The following is an 18,529-nucleotide window of genomic DNA, read 5'->3' on the forward strand; positions in this document are numbered from 1 at the left end:
GATCATCATTCAAGCCTCATTCTATTTAACCATTATCCTCAAGTGGCTGTCAGGCCTTGACAAGTGAATGACTCACCAGTAAAGGACGACTGCACCTTACGGATTGATATTCGCTTCGCCAATTATCTAAGGATACGTAGCTCCTCATACCTTTGACGAACACGATAAGATGTCAGCTGTTTTCGTTCTCCAGGGTTGATTATAGTAGTATTTGTTTTTATATTTGTCTATTTCATATTATCTAATCAGTGATCTTTATTCAATATTTGTTATCGCTGGATCGGGAGTGACGTGGATACAGAGGGGTAGACTGCGTCTATAAATTGCATGCACAGTTCGATTGCCCATAGAAGAAAGAGACGCCCGGAAATCAACCCTGAATCATGAAGTGGCTCATAGCAGTGTGCCTGGTGGCTTTGGCCTATGCCAACGATATTGTAAGTGATCAATCACAAAAACATACACATGCAAAATTACACACTTTCATGCACATAATCGCATACATATATATATATATATATATATATATATATATATATATATATATATATATATATATATATATAAAAGAATAACAGTATAGTTACATTCCACGATCCAAATATTTATTTTTTATACAAAACAGCTTCCCAAGCATGTTAAAATTTGGGTGCATTTTACAGATCCGTTTCGTTATGCGAAAACAATCGCTTATTATTATGTCAACACCGAATTTTTCGGGCATCTACCCTTCAAAAAATGTTTAAACACATTCTTTGCTTAGAAAAAAAAATGCGGTAAAATATAATGATGCAAAAAGAAAAATGACAGAAGAAAATAGAAATTATATATATATATATATATATATATATATATATATATATATATATATATATATATATATATATATATATATAAGGAGATGGGGGAAAGGAGAGAGAGACTTTTTCATTGTACCACTTCATTGGAAACAGATATTTTTATGCTCATCCGAAAAAGGTTCTACGTATTTACTATACAATCTTACAATAGTTTCTGTTTATATATTTTTGTATAAAATTCTTTGCATATGTGCTGTTTATTTTATTATATTAATAGAGGAACTCATCAGTGCTAAAAATTAATTACTGTAAACATTGAATATTTAATTTGTGTACCTATAAAAAACTGAAAACTTTATTTTATTTTATAAAAAAAATGATTCGTTATATAAGTGTATTTAGGCAATGTATTTTAATTAAGATAAACGTTATAGAACAATACTGAAAGCATTGGCTTTGAAAAATCTTCTTTTTCTGAATTTTGTCGCATGATCCATCTAGTACTTTTGTAAAATTGTCGTACATATGATCTGAAAGTTTTTTGTACGATTTTTCGCAACTACTTTCGATTGATCCATTAATTCGTCTTCAGTTGGGGTAGTAGTTTGTTTTGTTATATTTTCTGTTCGCTGGACGATGTGGCAATGAATGGAATTTTAAACGTAATCATGGCAAATGAAACCTAAAAACCTACGGATTCAACATGCGACAGTTTGACAAAAATACTCGATAGATCATCCGAAAGATCGAAATCGCAAAAAAAGTCTGATTAAGCGGAAACATTCCGTGTTGTTCAATAATGTTTGCCTTAATCATCATCTATCTATCTATCTATCTATCTTTCTTTCTTTCTCTCTTTTTTCTTTCTCTCTCTTTCTTTCTTTCAATCTCTCTCTCTTATATATATATATATATATATATATACACTAGCAAAAGTACACGTCGTTGATTGTGTTCAAAAACAGCCTACAGAAAATGGACTCTGATTTATGAAAATATGATAGGTTATGAAAAGGAAGCGTTGTAAAGAGATAGCTTCGAATGTGGGGGTATCAAAACCAAAGCAAAATATGATGAAAGTAAAAATAAAATAGATAAACCCCATAATTTAGTATACCATACCTGTTCGCACTGAAACACTTATCACAATATTCTGTGGATCTATATTAAAAAACTTTGTTTAACTTTGTGACATATTTACATTCTATGGAGGCAAGGCGCGAACGAACATCCCATAATTTTATTATACCATATTTCTTCAAACTGAAACATAATTATCAAAGTATACTTACACAGATAGATATGAAAAGTCTTTATTAAAGTGTGTGCCTATTTCCATTCTATGGAGGCCAGGCGCGAACACAGACCCCACAATTTTATTATACCATCCCTATTTAAGTTAAAACATAATTATCAAATTATTATTATGTACATCTATATCAAAAACCCTTGTAAACGTTTTTTTTTTTTTTTAATTTTAAAATTTTTTATTTCCATACTTTGTGGACCAGGCGCGAACGCAGACCCCACAATTTTAATGAATCACCGTTCTGCCAGAGCAAACATACCTATCCTTGTGTCTCGATACATCTTCTATCATTATATGTAATCAATTTATTAAAATAGTCAACGATATAGGAGCCTAGTCGTGACCAGACACACACAGGCATTCAGCTTTATATTATATATATATATATATATATATATATATATATATATATATATATATATATATATATATATATATATATATATATATATATATAGGAATAGGACTCATGGAAGGAAATCGATTTGATTTTTAACGGGCGGGTTCAAAATTTTCCACGCATGCGCCAATGTACCTCAATACATTTAACTGCGTAAATTTACAGCACACACCTCTCATAGGATTGTCGTGCCTGCCTTTTTTCATATGATTTACAAAACCATCTTTTGACGAAAGGAGCCAATCACTCCATTTTCTGTTGCATATTCTCTGATATAATATTTTCATTCTGCTTTTTTAAAGCACGCTTTAAGAAAGCAAGATCTACATGCCGCTTTTCAAACTCTTTACATCTTATTGTGATCGTTTTTCTCCATAATGATCAACATTTCTACTTGTCTGTAAATTTTAAAGACAATCTGTTCAGCTGTTTCGGAGTCTATAAGGAACGAACTCACACACACAAACACAGATAAAGGTGCATTTATATTTATCTATCTATCTATCTATATCTCTCTCTCTCTCTATATATATATATATATATATATATATATATATTTACATAACTGTTTATCAATAATAAATTTTACTTGAAAAGACCTCTATAGTGATCCACCGTGTGATACAGTATCTCATAATATATTTTAAGGAAAGTTCTCTATCAAATGGCGAGTGTTTAAAATCTCCTGAAAACCGTGTGAAGTTGAACTTGAGACTGGGTGTAAATGGAATAAGGTTATTTATTTGTTCATTTATATTTTTGTGAGAGGTTTATGTCAGATATTCACTGTGACATAGCTCCCAGTCACAATTTCAGTTACACACGGTTTTCAAGAGATTTGAACCACTTCTGGTTTGACGAGGAAATATATTATGGAACACTGATACACAGAGTAGATCACTGTGTAAAAGTTTAACTTTTCAAGTAAGATATATTATTGATAAAAATTATATATATGTTGCGCAGTCGTCGGTTCATATTTGTCTATCTATCTATATATCTATCTATATATATATATATATATATATATATATATATATATATATATATATATATATTTCTTCGGTGGTGAAAAAAACCCGGACGGGAGTGCTCAATGTGTAGCCAGAGCAGTATATAGGAAATTTATTGCTATGAATCTAGAATGAATTTCAATTTTGTTTCCGCTAGTCGGATCTCTCCTCATCTTCAGAGGATATCTTCCTAGCGCGAACAAAATGCAAATTCATTCTGGACTCACGGCAATAAATTTCCTATATATATATATATATATATATATATATATATATATATATATATATATATATATATATATATATATATATACGTTGTGTGTGTGTTATCTAACGGACTGTTTTCCTTATATCCTTAATATTTATTTCGTGTTTATTTTATCTAACGGCCTGTGACTCGTGTAGCGTTCGTGGGTGCGTGAGTGTATTACATATAATTCGCAGTACATTTATGAACGAGATATCTGTTCCTGCATGGCTTTCTAGAGAAGCTGGGCTCTGCTATAACGAATATATACGCATATATACGCATGCAATTCAGACACAAGACTGTGTATGTTTTATATTAGTTTATTTCAATCCCGGACATCTCATCTTCCACAGCATGGAGTGAAATCGACGATCTCGGACTTGCGGCGTTTCTCTGTATACATTTGAGACCGTCGCTCCTTTATCGGGAGACCCATCTTGCTTCCTCGGCTTCTCGGACCCAACTCTTTCATAAATGGAACCTTGACACGTCAGATCTAGTTCCTGCTTGGCCTACTTCCGTTGTAACTTACAGTTCATCCAGTTTGATCGATTGTCAGCTTCACCCCTTTGGCCTATGCACCTGTGTGTTTGCTTAAACCAGTTGCTTTCTTACGATTCACATTTCCGTTGTTTAATTACCCCTAGCCAGATAGATAGACAGATACACAGATAAATAGACAATAAATGATTGTTACCCGGCATTGACAGGTTATTACCTAACGCACACACACACACACACACACACACACACACACACACATATATATATATATATATATATATATATATATATATATATATATATATATATATATATATATTGCATTTTGCATGCACTTTGGGAGAGGGGTCTATTTTCCGGCTCTTAACTTTAGAAGACTGAACTTTAAAAATCGATACTAAACACCTATAATTATCTATATTGAAAAGGCATGCAGTGTCATATCTTATACCTATATACTATAGCTTATCAAGTGAATAAATACTCATTAGCCATAGTTTGTACTTATATTTAAAGTGATCTATATTAAGTAGAAACTCTTAGATGGACCAAAATTTATAGAAGCTAGAAGTAATTGTAATGAGGAAATAGCGACAGCTAAGCGAGAATATACCGAAACCACTAGAAAACGCATTGAAGCGCAGATATTAGGATCTCGTGATTTCTTTAAAATCTAAAACAGTGTAGTAAATAATGGGCAATCAACAATTCTCCCTCTATCCAACAATTTTGACGTTGTTTGCACGGCAACCGAGAAGGGTGACACGCTTGCCCGTCGGGGTGCCTCAAACTCTACTTTGAACCCAGCAAAATACTTTCTCCCTTATTTTCATTTGCGGACACAAACCACACTAGATGATTTGAAAATCACCCCTTCTCAGGTGCATGATATCATAAAAAACCTACTCACCTCAAAAGCATGTGGACCTGATCTCCCGGTTGTACTATTAAAATAATGCCTCGTTAAGGTTGCTCCAGTTCTCTCCAAACTTTTCAAACAATGCCTTTACGAATCTTGTTTTCCTGACTGCTGGAAAACTGCCAGTTTACAAGAATTCTGGCGAAAGAACTGGCTCATTAAATTATAGCTCCATTAGCCCCTTCCCTCGTTTCACCAAAAATATTTGAGTCTATAATTAATCCAGCTCTAGTCTATCACCTTACGGTTGCTAAACTTCTGCCTGATCAACAATACGGATTTAGGCAAGCACGTTCTATTACAGATATCCTTACTAAACCCTAGTCGTATATACCATGCAATTGATAAGGCAGGCAGGGAGGGGAGGGGAGTCGTCCTAGATATACCTAATACTTTTAACAGAGTATGGCACGATGGTCTTCTCATGAAAATAAAACCATATGGTATTACTTGACGAATACTTAACATAATTATATCCTTCTTAAAAAACGAATCCAAGTTGTCCTCGATGGCGTCCGTCAAATCAATATATATATATATATATATATATATATATATATATATATATATATATATATATATATATATGCGAGTGTACCTCAGGGGTCGATCTTGTAACGTTTATTATTCTTGATATTCAGGAATGACCTCCCTAGTTTCTGGGATGAGTATATTTGATGACGACATCACGCCCTATAAAAGGCACAATGGGAAAACGAATAAACACGTATCCAAGGCAATGACAGAAACCCTAGAGGAAGACCTCGAGTCTATAGTGGAATGTGGACAAAAATGGATGATAACATTTATGATGCCAAGACTAAGCTTGTCTCCTTACAATTAATTACAAGATAACTTCTAAACCGCCAATAGTTATAGAAAATCTAATATAGGGAATTTCTCAGTTAAAGTTTTAGAAGTTGTCCCAGACAGCCGTCAAGTAGTACTTGTATTTATCTTATTTGAGAGAATCGGTATTCGGAAGATATCAGCGACGACAGAACAATCGATAAGCACTTCGGGACAAGTTGTAAGGAAACGATCAAGAAGGTTTATGAAATATCTCTCAGCGTCAGACACGCGAGTAGGTTTCTCAACAATCGGCGTAAGATCATAGAAAAGGGGAAAACATAAAAAAACATACCTTCGTTATCGGTATGTGGACTAATCATTTATCATTGTAATCGTTCAAATCATTACAAACATGGACGCTGGCAAAAAGGGGAAACATATAGGAATATGGACAATTTTCTCAGAGATATTCTCAAAGATAGTTACTCCGTCATTGTGGGTACGATAGAAGGCAAAAATGAATGTTGTTCCGTGAATACGTGCTGCATAGAAACACATATAGGACAATTTGTGGTCTTTTGGGGAGGTGTCTATTTCATATGGAAACTCATCCTTAATAGAGGCACAAATTTTGTGTTCGTGGCGATTCTGGGGGTCGGGTTTTGATACAAAGTTCGAGTAACCTGCAATCATTGTCAGTGGAAGCTAACGGGCTAATGCCCGTTTCGTATTGGGTTTTTTCTCTACCGTGCTAGAAGGTTAATCACACCTGACACTATCCTATGTCTCTACAAAACCACAATTCGTCCATGCACGGATTATTGTTGCTACATCTGGGCTGGTGCCATGTATCTCTCCTTCTAAGACAGGATGCAAAAAACTCTCCAACCTTATAGGCCCCACATTATCAACAAAACTCGAACCCTTGTCACATCGGTAAAATGTTGCACCACTGTGCCTGTTTTATATATTCTTTTTAAAGGGATATGCCCTGACGAACTCATAGCACTTGTCCCCTTCGACCTAAAAACCCTCGATTAACGCGACAATCAGCAAACTAATATTCCTTCAGTATTTATGTCCTAATATGCTAGAAAAACTTATACTCTAAAAGTTTTCTAGACTTTGGGATTACCTCCGGTCTCCTGCTTCGTTAACTGCCCTGATATGCAGAAATTCCAGTGAAATGTGAACATAAATCTCACTGCTAAACTCCCTATATAGTGTCTCTCTAGATATGGTCCTAAAAAGTAGTGTCCAAGTGGCACTGTGCATTGATATGGGTAAATAGGAGTAAAATAAATTTTAATAATTTGGAAAAAAAAAGTTAAAATTAAAATTATTCTCCACCATTATATAAAAGCCACTTCGTGTGTGTGTGTGTGTTCGCATTAGTTTTTTCCACATCGATTCCGAAACGGCTGAGCCTATCTTTTGCAAATTTCACACAAAGGTAATTTACGAGGGGAGGGCAATAAGTAATGCCCCTGACCCACTTCCCATAGCAGTGGAGCAACGAAACTTGGCACAGTTATTAGTCTTTCTCTACATAGGAAGCACCTACAGTTATGCATTTCTCCCATCGTTTGATGCACCTCTGGAGACCGTTTTATATAATACCTCAGCTTGGTCCTCCAACCACGACATAACTTCAGAAATCAAGGCTGTATCATCTGGGAAACGCTTTCCTTTCAAAAACAACTTCATGGCTGGGAAGAGTTGAAAGTCAGAGGGTGCAAGGTCAGGAGAGTAGGGAGAATCATGGGAGGATTTCATAACAACACGCCCGTGCTTCTGGTCGGGCGACATGCCAGTTGTGGACCGGAGCGTTGTCCTGCAGGAGGAGGGTACCTTTGCTGATCTTGCCCCGCCTCTTGATTTTGATAGCTTCCCTTAATTTCCTCAAAAGTGAAGCATAATAGGCTCCTGTAATTGTGGTACCCTTTGCCAGGAAATCTGCCATCACTACTCCGTCCTGGTCCCAGAAGATTGTGCGCCCTTGCCTTCTTTGGAGGTGGTGAGTCCAAGTGCTTCCACTGCATTGACTGGGCTCTGGATCATAGTGATGGACCCAGGTTCCATCCTGTGTAATCAGTCTTTTGAAAACTTTGACTCATCTTCTTGGCACATCTCCAAATTCATCCTCGAGCACTCGATGCGTTCTCGCTTCTGGAATGGTGTGAGCAACCTAGGAATCCATCTGGCAGACCCCTTATGCATATGCAAATGGTAATGAATGATAGTTTCCACAGACTCTGTACTAATCTTGACATTTTGGGCTATTTGGCGAATAGTAATGCGCCGATCTTCCAAAATGGCAACCTCAAATTGACGGACAGATGCTTCATCAATGGCAGAATGAGGGCGACCTGGCGTGGGAGCTGTTCCCACAAACTTCCGGCCATGTTTCAATTCACGCTGCCAGCGACTTACAAGGTCATATGATGGGGCATTATCACCATAAGTTTCTTTCATTTCATCAAAAGTTTCCTGTGGTGTGCGTCCTTTCAAATACAAAAACCGGATCACTGCTCATACATTCAACAGGTTCCATTTCACACCTGACTCAGTTCAAACACCTGTAAAACAGAAACCACAATTAGTTCAGAGCTGTAATTTGCCACATAAGCCTTAGAGATATAAATCATTTCACATGCACAATTTCAGCTAGATCAGACTACTAGAAGTGGGTCAGGGGCATTACTTATTTTACGCCCCTCATATACTTCTGGCAGTATTCTTAGATATGTTCTGTACAGAAATTCATCCGATAAATATCGAAAATCGAAAAAATCCGATCTAAAATATAGTCTTTCTTCTCTTATATAGGTAATAAGAATTTTTACAGGGAAATATTTTACGTTACACCGGTGTAACTTTGGCCGCTGTAACGTAAAATATTCCCCTGTAAAAATTCTTCTCATCTATAAGAGAAGAATGACTATTTTTAAGCCCAAATATCAGCTGACCTGATATTGTAAACGAACACAGAATTTGATGAACGACATTATCATTATTATTTTTTTAATTTTTATTGCGAATTAGTCCACGGGGCAAATTATGCCTCGTAGTATAAAATATTCAATAGAGGATTGATTCTATAATAATACATAGGCAATTTGTATGTATTAAAATATCGTGTTTAAACCTATTATACGACCATGCAACGCCGAGTGCCCAGCTAATAAAAAATACGGACAACACATTTATTTTCTATTATTGTGTCACCATCTATCAAATGGACGCAGCTATTTGTGTAAATAAACTATTATAAGAAAAAGCATTCATGTTTTAATTCAAATCAATTCACGGCAATTTTCGAAAAACTGGTTTCGCCAAACTTGTAATTTTTGTTTCTATGGCATGATATCGCTAAATGCCAAACACTTTTTTAATGTATTAACAAGTCACCGCCTATTACGGCACAAAGGACACTCAAAGACAAGAGTAAATGAGTTTCAAATGGGTGATGAGACAGCACCGTGACGATTGGTACTGATTGTTGAAAGGCGACGGCTCAACAAAAACTTTGAAAAGCAATCCGTTGTAATAAGTATTACGGCCAGGTAGTAAGTTGAAAGAAACTTTGCTCACGATAGTTCTGTTTATATTTATATATCTTGGTTGTCGTGAGAGAAATGTTTTCTCATGAATGCTTACATGGGAAGCGACGTGTGTGTGTGTGTGTGTGTGTGTGTGTGTGTGTGTGTGTGTGTGTGTGTGTGTGTGTGTGTGTGTGTAGGGAGGCACAGTCAAAAACAATTTTTAAGCTAATATTATTCTATTTAGGCCTTATTTATTTAATGTCTATATATTTTTTTCCAATTCTCAGTGTGGGCGACCGAAAAATACAATTACGAATTACTTTTAGTAGGGTTATGAAAAATGGGGAAAAAAAACGTATCATTTTCAAATGGGGGCCCATGGAGTCTTAAAAAACGTTGTCTTTTTTTTTAATACCAAGTAAGAAATCCGAGTACTGATAGTACCTATTTACTATGCCTCCCCACGGGACAGAGTTAGACACCAGGGTCGTTTTTTAACGGGGAGAAAAGGTACAAAAATAAAAATTGTCTCAGTCGTGAAGGATTTCTCCTCCACCGAAAGAGAACAAGAAATAGAAGTGCAGCATCTGAAGAACAGATACTACACTTTGATCTTGTCCCGAAGGGCAAGCCACAAGTTAAAATAAATATTTTCATTCAGACTTTTATAAACTTAAAAATTAATGTGTCTCCATTTATTCGTTTTGACATGGATTCGAACCGACAAATTATTTTGGGAAGATACTCGTACTGAAGAATAAAGAAAGGCATACGAAGAATCAGATTTATAAAAATCTAAATGCAACTCAACTTTTTACTTGAAAAATGGTTTTCTTTATTATTATTTTTATATGGTAGATCAGGGGCCAAGATCACAGTGTAGTATATGCTACACTTCATCTTTTTCCCCCCTCGGTCAGTGGAGGAGAAATCCTTCATGACTGAGGCAATTTTATTTTTGTTCCTATGGAGAGTGCCCCTTTTCGGGAACTGGATTTTCCCACACTAAAAAAACCGACCTTGTATCTAACTCTGCCCTCGTGGAAAGGCAAGTAAATAGGAGTAATGATCGTGGTTTGCTATCGATACTAAAACACTTTATGGTGTTGCTGAAATTTTGAGATGAGGGTTGGTCATTCGTATTATTTGGATTCATTGGATTACTGTTCTCATCTTGAGTGTGGTTTTCACGACGTTTCGGTCGATGTAACCTCCAAATGTCTTTAGGTGTATCTTGTCGAATGTTTCTGTCAAACTCGCAAATTTTGATGGAATTTTGAATGGAACCTTTTATTTACTACACGGTGGAAGCATGCTTTTGTTCCATCAGTCATGATCGGATAGAGGTCCTAAGTAATTCGTAATTATATTTTTCGGTCACCCACACTGAGAATTGCAAATATATATATATATATATATATATATATATATATATATATATATATATATATATATATATATATTAAATAAATAAGGCCTAAATAGAATATTATTAGTTTAAAATTGTTTTTGACGCTGACTTCCTACATACGCGCGTGTGCGTTTTCATTTTTGTCTTTTGTGGATTGTTTTCATGTAGACGCAAAACTTTCAGAAAATTAGAAAAGGTATTATTTCAGGAGGAGATAATTATGTCATTCACTTCTCTCGCAAAAAATATTCTGATAATGAACCCAATCCTAATCTTCAGAAATTAAGCATTCAAAAATGTATTTTATATATGCACATGAAAGTGTGCAAAACTTTCCAATTTTATTCGGATTGCGAATATTTATTTCTATGTATGTAAAAACAGCGCATGACTAGAATGAAATTAAAGATGTAATGAAAAGAAAAAATGTGATGGTTTATAAAAATTATTTTAAAAAAACATTTTCTCATGAAAAAGCTTTAAAAATATGAGGTGAAGTATCGATTTCTCGATTTCTCCGCACATGTATCCGTGTTGATTTTAATTCTACAGGGTAGAAGGATAAAGTTGTCGCCCTAAAAAAAACAACACATTAGCTTTTTTTTTTAAACTTTTTTTTTAAATCAATTCAGGTAACAGTAGAGCTGATATGTATATTCAATCTAGCCGCCTTCAATCTCAATCACAGCCTCGATACGGGTCTGGAACTGGGAGCATGTCTTTTCCATAAGCGCCGGCTTAAGCTCGGCGAATACTCGGCAGATGGCGGCGATCAGGCTGGCTTTGGTAGTGTGGGAAGTCACGTTGGTGATGTTCTCGACATATGACAAAATGAAGTAGTTCAACGGGTTTATGTCGGGGGAGGCGGGGACACAATGAGAGAAGGGTACAAAATCGTAGCACTCCTTCTGAAGACAAGCCTGGGTCGGTACCGAGTCCTGCTGCCAAACCCAGGATCTATCAGCGGCCACGTGATTGCACCAGGGATCACCACACTCTTCAGCACATTTAGGTACACTTTGATGTTGACTTTCAAGCTGATTTCGAAGATGTGAGATAGCATGATGTGACTCTCACTTAAAACCACACCAAAGACCATAGTCGTGGCCGCAAACTTGGTTTTCATCACTCTAGACACGCCCCAGTTTTTTGTGGCAATCCAGCGATGTATTTAGAGGGCATTGGCAATTGTTCTCTTGTCATAACTTGGATCGGTAGAGAGCATGGGTTGTACAGCAGTGTATCTCCGATCTCGCTCGTTGAGCATTGTGTCACTTTCAGATGTGATAGAAGGATCCTATCGCTCTTGGGATTTGTACACAACTGGCCAACTAGTAGATGGTCTGCAGCAACAAAAAAAAGAAAACCGGTTTTCATCAAACGGAAATGGAATCATGGCGTCTTTCTTAAGCGATAATTTTACCGTTCCACCATGCATGTGTTATTTTCGGAAATAAGTCCCCAATTTTATACTTTTAACAATAATGCAGTAATTTTAGAACCTCTGGTATATTTCCTTTTATTTCATCTTTAATTCTATTCTAGTTGTGCGTTGTTTTAACATACATAGATATGAATATGCATAATCCGGATAAATATTTGAAAGTTTTGCCCCCTTCTTTTTTTAACTTTTAAAGGTTAAGACTTGTTTCATTAAAGAATCGTTTTACTATTACACTGAATGACGTCAGAGACATTGATTTATTTTCAAATTATTACGCAAATAACTTGAAAGTATCGCGTTTCGTCGATATCGCGTTTTTAAAAGTTAAAAATGTGCCAAACAACGAATGCGTACATGTAGAATTAAATTAAAGAGGCAATGAAAGAAAAAACATCGTATTGTTGGAGACGCATTTCCATGGGATTTCCATGGACTATCTTATGACGTCACTTCCTCTGGTGACGTCACTTCTGGTAACGAGTATCGGTGCCCGGGAGTCAAAGATTGGTACGCAGCCAACGAGGTCGTGTGCAAACGCCCAACAGTTGAGGAATGGTATTGCTCAAGCCGCCTTGCCTGTAATATATGTGAATACATGTTTGTTTCTAAAAGTCGTGTGTTCCTTTCGTTTTATTACCATTTAACACCATAACAATTATTTTATTACTGTTTAAAGTATTAAATTTGGGGGAATTATTTCTGAAAATAATTTTTTTTTTTAAATTAAAATCAGCACGGATACATTTTCCTAGAAATCGATATTTTGCCTCATATATTTAATAGTTCCGAAAACAATAAGAAGAATTTAAACAGAGAATGTATAGGTAAAACTAGAAAGGCACAGGAGGATTAAACGAATATATCCATGTTAAGCAAATAAAACACATTTCGAAGACATGTGCGGAAAAATCAATATTTCTACTAATATTCATTAAGATTTCCTTAGGAGAAAAAGACATGTAACAGAGAAAAACAATGTATTTATACATGCAAACACGGATCATGTAAATATTCACAGCAAAAACTCTTTTAGCTACAACCACGGTAATTAATTTTCCTTTCTGATTGTGTACCTAAATATAAACAGACCTTGTATAAGAGAAAATTTCTTTCCAAGAAATACTCGTCTGTGGAACAAAATGTCACAGGGTTGCTTTCTAGCTGACTAAAACATGGTCGATTTCGGGTCCAATATTAACAAGTTTATGCTGAGCCATCCTCTTTGATAATCAGGTTCTGCCAAATTTTAACCATCGTTACCAATCCTCACACTGTTGTCTCACCATCTGTCTCATCTGATCGTCATCTTTTTTTTTTTATCTGCTTCTTTCGAATTCTTATGATTTTTTTAATGCGATATTCGTTTTTTTATTACTTACTATTTACACTTTCCAACATTTGTCCGCTATAAAAGGATTTGACTATTTTCATTATTAGCATGATTTCTCTTCATATTATAGTGAAAGCGGTTGGAGGGAACGCAATTACTTGTATACAAGAATGTCATTCTTTTTTTTTTTTGTTCTTTTTTTGCGTTGTCCATAAGCAATAAATATGACAATGCTGTATCACTTTAAAAAAAAAGGTAGCCCCTGTGTCTGAATTACATTTTTTCAGCACCGTAAAACAAGAGAGAGGAATGAGTTGGACAGAAGATACGAAGGGGTTTACGGAGAAAGACGGTAAAAGGATGAGAGGAAAAGAGAGACCGGAGAAAGAAGAAGAGAAATAAATTTTAATATAAAGATGTTAAACATGATTTTACTACTATTTAATTTATATGATCCCAAACAACGCCGACTACTCCTGCTAGTCTATTTTATAAAAGGACCGTTGTATTGTGTATGCATCTATGTTTGTATGTCCACCTAACAGCACAAAACTACTAACCAAAGACCCACAAAGTTAATATCTTCTTGATCGGCGTTGCCTCGGAAGTTAATACCTAAAAAAAAACAGCATTATACATTGTTTGTGTGTCGACTAGGTTTTGTCAGAGTGGGTGATCTGTTTTTCAGGCATTTCCGTTATCTATTGTATGAGCGAGACCTGGGATAGAAGTTGGGAAGAGGTGTGCGGTAGAACAGGGAAAAGAGATAGATAGATAGATAGATAGACAGATAGATAGATAGATAGATAGATAGATAGATATTTTATTATTTTAACCAATTCCATTTTTATTGGCTCCTATCTACGCCGAATAGTTTTGGTAGTATTCGATATACAGCAATTAAGTCTGAAGTTTTTACGTTTATGTTGTTGTAGACTGCGATATTTGACTTATATGGGTGCTCGGCGTTGCGCAGGTGTTTGGAGGTGTGTATTGATCTATCTAGCTGAAAACACTATCAATAATTTCCCCCACTCTTTATCTGTGCCTAAACCTAAACATAGATTCCATGAACAAAGCTTCTTTCTTAGAACTGCACGCCTGTGGAACTCTGTTCCGTCTGCCTGCTTCCCTCCGGACTACAACTTGGATGTCTTCAAGTCCAATGTTAACAAATTCCTAATGAACCGCCCCCTTAAGTAAACACTTCATCCAATCTCCACACTAACGTACTGTACTTGCAATAACCCTTATCCCTAAGTTGCTTCCGGGCCTTGATAAATGATGACCACTGTGTAAAAAAAAAGGGATCAGAGTGTAAACGTGTTTAAGGATAAGCTACAAACATTGACTACTTAAGCCCGGAATTAAAATGTTTTTACCTTTCACAGCATTTTTTCGGACAAAAACGTCATTTGTCGTAATCGTCTGTTCACACTCATTTTTCCATCATTTTACTCCATGTAAGTGCATGCATTGCCCATCAGAATTGTCTAAATCGGAAAACCCTATTAAATAATCTTTATCTCTACCATCCTCATTATCATCCGATCTATCACTCCCCGATAGAGACGAAAGTTCGTCATCAGTATCCAAACATGACGAAGAACATCCTGTTCAGTAACACGATGCTTTTTTTGGAGCCGTCATCCTGTTCACTAAGGGAGTAAGAACTACTGCCAGCTGGTGTTAACTTGAAGAACTAAATCTGTATTTCACGTGGGGATTCCCCAGCTTGACGGAAAAATCGATTTTAGTGTAGGATTTCGCATAGACTTTTGCTGTGTACGTTTTGCGTATACACACGTAATACGGACTGCGGGAACGGTTTGCGTTTGAGTGTATATATATATATATATGATGATTGATGATTGCAACGTCTTGTCAGATGAGTGCCACTCCCTCAGACACTTAAAGTCTATGAGCCCAAAAATGACTTCCATCGCCACAGGACCATTTTAATAGACAAATGCCTCAGGAAGTATCTATACACAGATGATGTTACAGAGTCTTAGCTTTGTACGACAGCTAAATCTCTCTCTCGGTTCAAAATGTTGAGATCCAGCAACAAGCAAGAGCAAGATAGCCGTCAACAAATTAAACTGCAGACCAGCTTAATGCGGGTACTGGTTTCCCATTTTATGTTTTTTTTTTTAATCAGAGATTTTCTTCTCCTAGAAAGGTTGCCTTCACCACGGCTTACGGGAGCCCTCTCCACCCCAATACACACATACATCCACACAAACACACACGGTGCTAGTTGGCTGTTGATCCCGAAAAAGGGTTCATTATATATATATATATATATATATATATATATATATATATATATATATATATATAAAAGTGAACGTGTCTGTCTGTCTGTGTGTCTGTGTATATTTCCCTACGCAATAACTCTGTCAATTTTTAGTCTATAGACTCGAAATTTAGAATACCGGGTACTGAGATTTGGGAAAATCGATGTGACGGGTGTCAGCCAGAAATTTGGCTATTAAGGGGTCAAATTTCAACGATTTGACCTTTAAGAACTCTACCAAACTCCTCCGACAATTTTGGGTCTAGACACTTGAAATTTCAGATATAGGTTCCTTGAACCTGGATCTAACTTAATAAAGTGATTTGAGCCCGAAACTATGAATTTTAAGGGGTCATAATAGGGGTCAAAGTTTTAAAAAATTAACCATTTTTTTGTTTTTTTGCTTTTTTTGCACAGCATACACCTCCAAACACCCGAGCAACGCCGGGCACCCCTGCTAGTATATATATATATATGCATGTAAAATATTTTCCCATGCTTTTTCCACGTAAGGAAAATGGACTCTATACTGTTTATTGTTAAAGTGTTTTTATTCTATACGTCTGACGAAAGGTTGTTCTTGTGAAAATTTTCAAACGACATGAGGTTTGAATTTGTCCGAATAGTCTTGAAACAATTGTAACTAACGATGAAATACACTATTTGTTGCTATCAATCTATTCCTTGATGCCGGGATTTTGTTTACGGGCTTAACTGCATAAAATCGGTTGGGTTACAACGATTTTGGTTTTAACAATCATCGTATTAAAACCGATTTCATAAAAGCTCATTAATTAAATGTTTTAAAGTTGCAGCACCTCCTCCTGATGAGAGTCGGGCAACGGTTCGGTTGTGATGGTCAGAGTAGAGTTGCAACTAGTCCTTTCTTGGGTGCATCCACAAGTATGCGACTACTAGATATGAGAAAATTGTGCTCGTTTGACTCACTAGAACAGATTATAGCAATCCTGTTTATGGAAATGAGAGATCCGAGGATCGTTCCAAAAGTAAGGCCTCCTGTTTTTGTTGACTAAAAAAAATTGAGGATTAATATATCTGCTTATGACGCACAACTATGACAGAGGTTTCTTTCTTAGAGTCTCACACCGTCACTATCTGCAGCAGAACGGTGAAACTTTCCGGTCATAAATGCATACGTTTTATCATTATAAAAATGCAGTTTGATCCATTTGGATGGAATAAAAAAAATAGGAGACATTACTTTTCGAACACTCGTCGTATTAGCAGTAAACTAAAATGTCGCACAGAAGGAAAAAGAAAACCATTTTTAAACAGAACAACGGGAGGGTTTATTTAACTCGAAGAGTTGGACGATCTACATGGCGAGTTAGTCAACAATTGTCTTTACGCTAAGATCACAAACGCTGGAGCATCCAGTGGATATGAACAGGAAAAAAGAAGCGTTTATTTTCTTGTTGCTTCGACTGTGATTCCCAAAGAGACTGAAGAAGTTGTTCAGGGAATAGATGAAATTAATGCACTCAGAAAGCTAATTAGCCAGTGCGCAGCTTTGACTAGCATTGACATTTATCCGCGAGAGAAAATAACTTCTTGATTAATGACCGCTGTGTGTCTACTGAAGTGAGACGACGGAGAAGAACAAGACTCTTCTGGTAGATTAACTTCTCACCGGAGGTTATACAGCAAGTGCCGATTAACACAAATTCATACACAGCAGGTCGCCCTGGACCTGCAAAACACTGTATCTCGCTGTGACCGAGTGACTGACTTATTCCGTCGGTGGAAAAGATAAAAACAACTTTGCTACGTACACTTTCCGACATTCGTGCATGAATCAATAATTCTACTAATATGTTTTTAGTAGAAACGTATTTTATCGCGCCTCAAATTCATGAATAATTAGAAATTATATTTTTATGTCACTTTTTTAGTTGTTTCATTTATATACGTATATCTGCCTAGCTGTTAATATGTACATCTGCCTAGCTGTTAATATGTACATCTGCCTAGCTGTTAATATGTACATCTGCCTAGCTTTTAATATGTACATCTGCCTAGCTGTTAATATGTACATCTGCCTAGCTGTTAATATGTACATCTGCCTAGCTGTTAATATGTACATCTGCCTAGCTGTTAATATGTACAGCTGCCTAGCTGTTAATATGTACAGCTGCCTAGCTTTTAATATGTACATCTGCCTAGCTGTTAATATGTACATCTGCCTAGCTGTTAATATGTACATCTGCCTAGCTGTTAATATGTACATCTGCCTAGCTTTTAATACGTACATTTGCCCAACTTTTAATGCATATACCTGCCTAGATTTTAATACGTATATACGGCTAGCTTTTAATATGAACATCTGACTAGCTTTTAATGCTATGCGTATATCTGGCTAGCTTTTAATGCATATATGTGCCCAGCTTTTAATACGTACTAGCAGTTCAACCTCGTTTTGCTGGGCCCTGTGTACTGTTCATAACTTTATGTTTGACTCATGTCTAGGTAACCTACATCTAAAATTTCAAGTT

At 36.0% G+C, this 18,529-nt stretch overlaps 1 protein-coding gene across 1 annotated transcript in view; it reads left to right on the forward strand.

The window, feature by feature from the left end:
• The first annotated feature begins 368 nt into the window (after window positions 1-368).
• Window positions 369-18,529, forward strand: part of LOC145241657 (chymotrypsin-like protease CTRL-1) — a 43,598-nt gene continuing 25,437 nt past the window's right edge. Inside the window, exon 1 of the mRNA XM_080104792.1 lies at window positions 369-437. Coding sequence (XP_079960918.1) covers window positions 384-437 — 54 coding nt within the window. The 5' untranslated portion in view covers window positions 369-383. The remainder of the gene's footprint in view (window positions 438-18,529) is intronic.

Source organism: Euprymna scolopes, chromosome 20 (genome assembly GCF_053919585.1).
Source record: "Euprymna scolopes isolate OS-2025 chromosome 20, ASM5391958v1, whole genome shotgun sequence".
Taxonomy (NCBI): Eukaryota; Metazoa; Mollusca; class Cephalopoda; order Sepiida; family Sepiolidae; genus Euprymna; species Euprymna scolopes.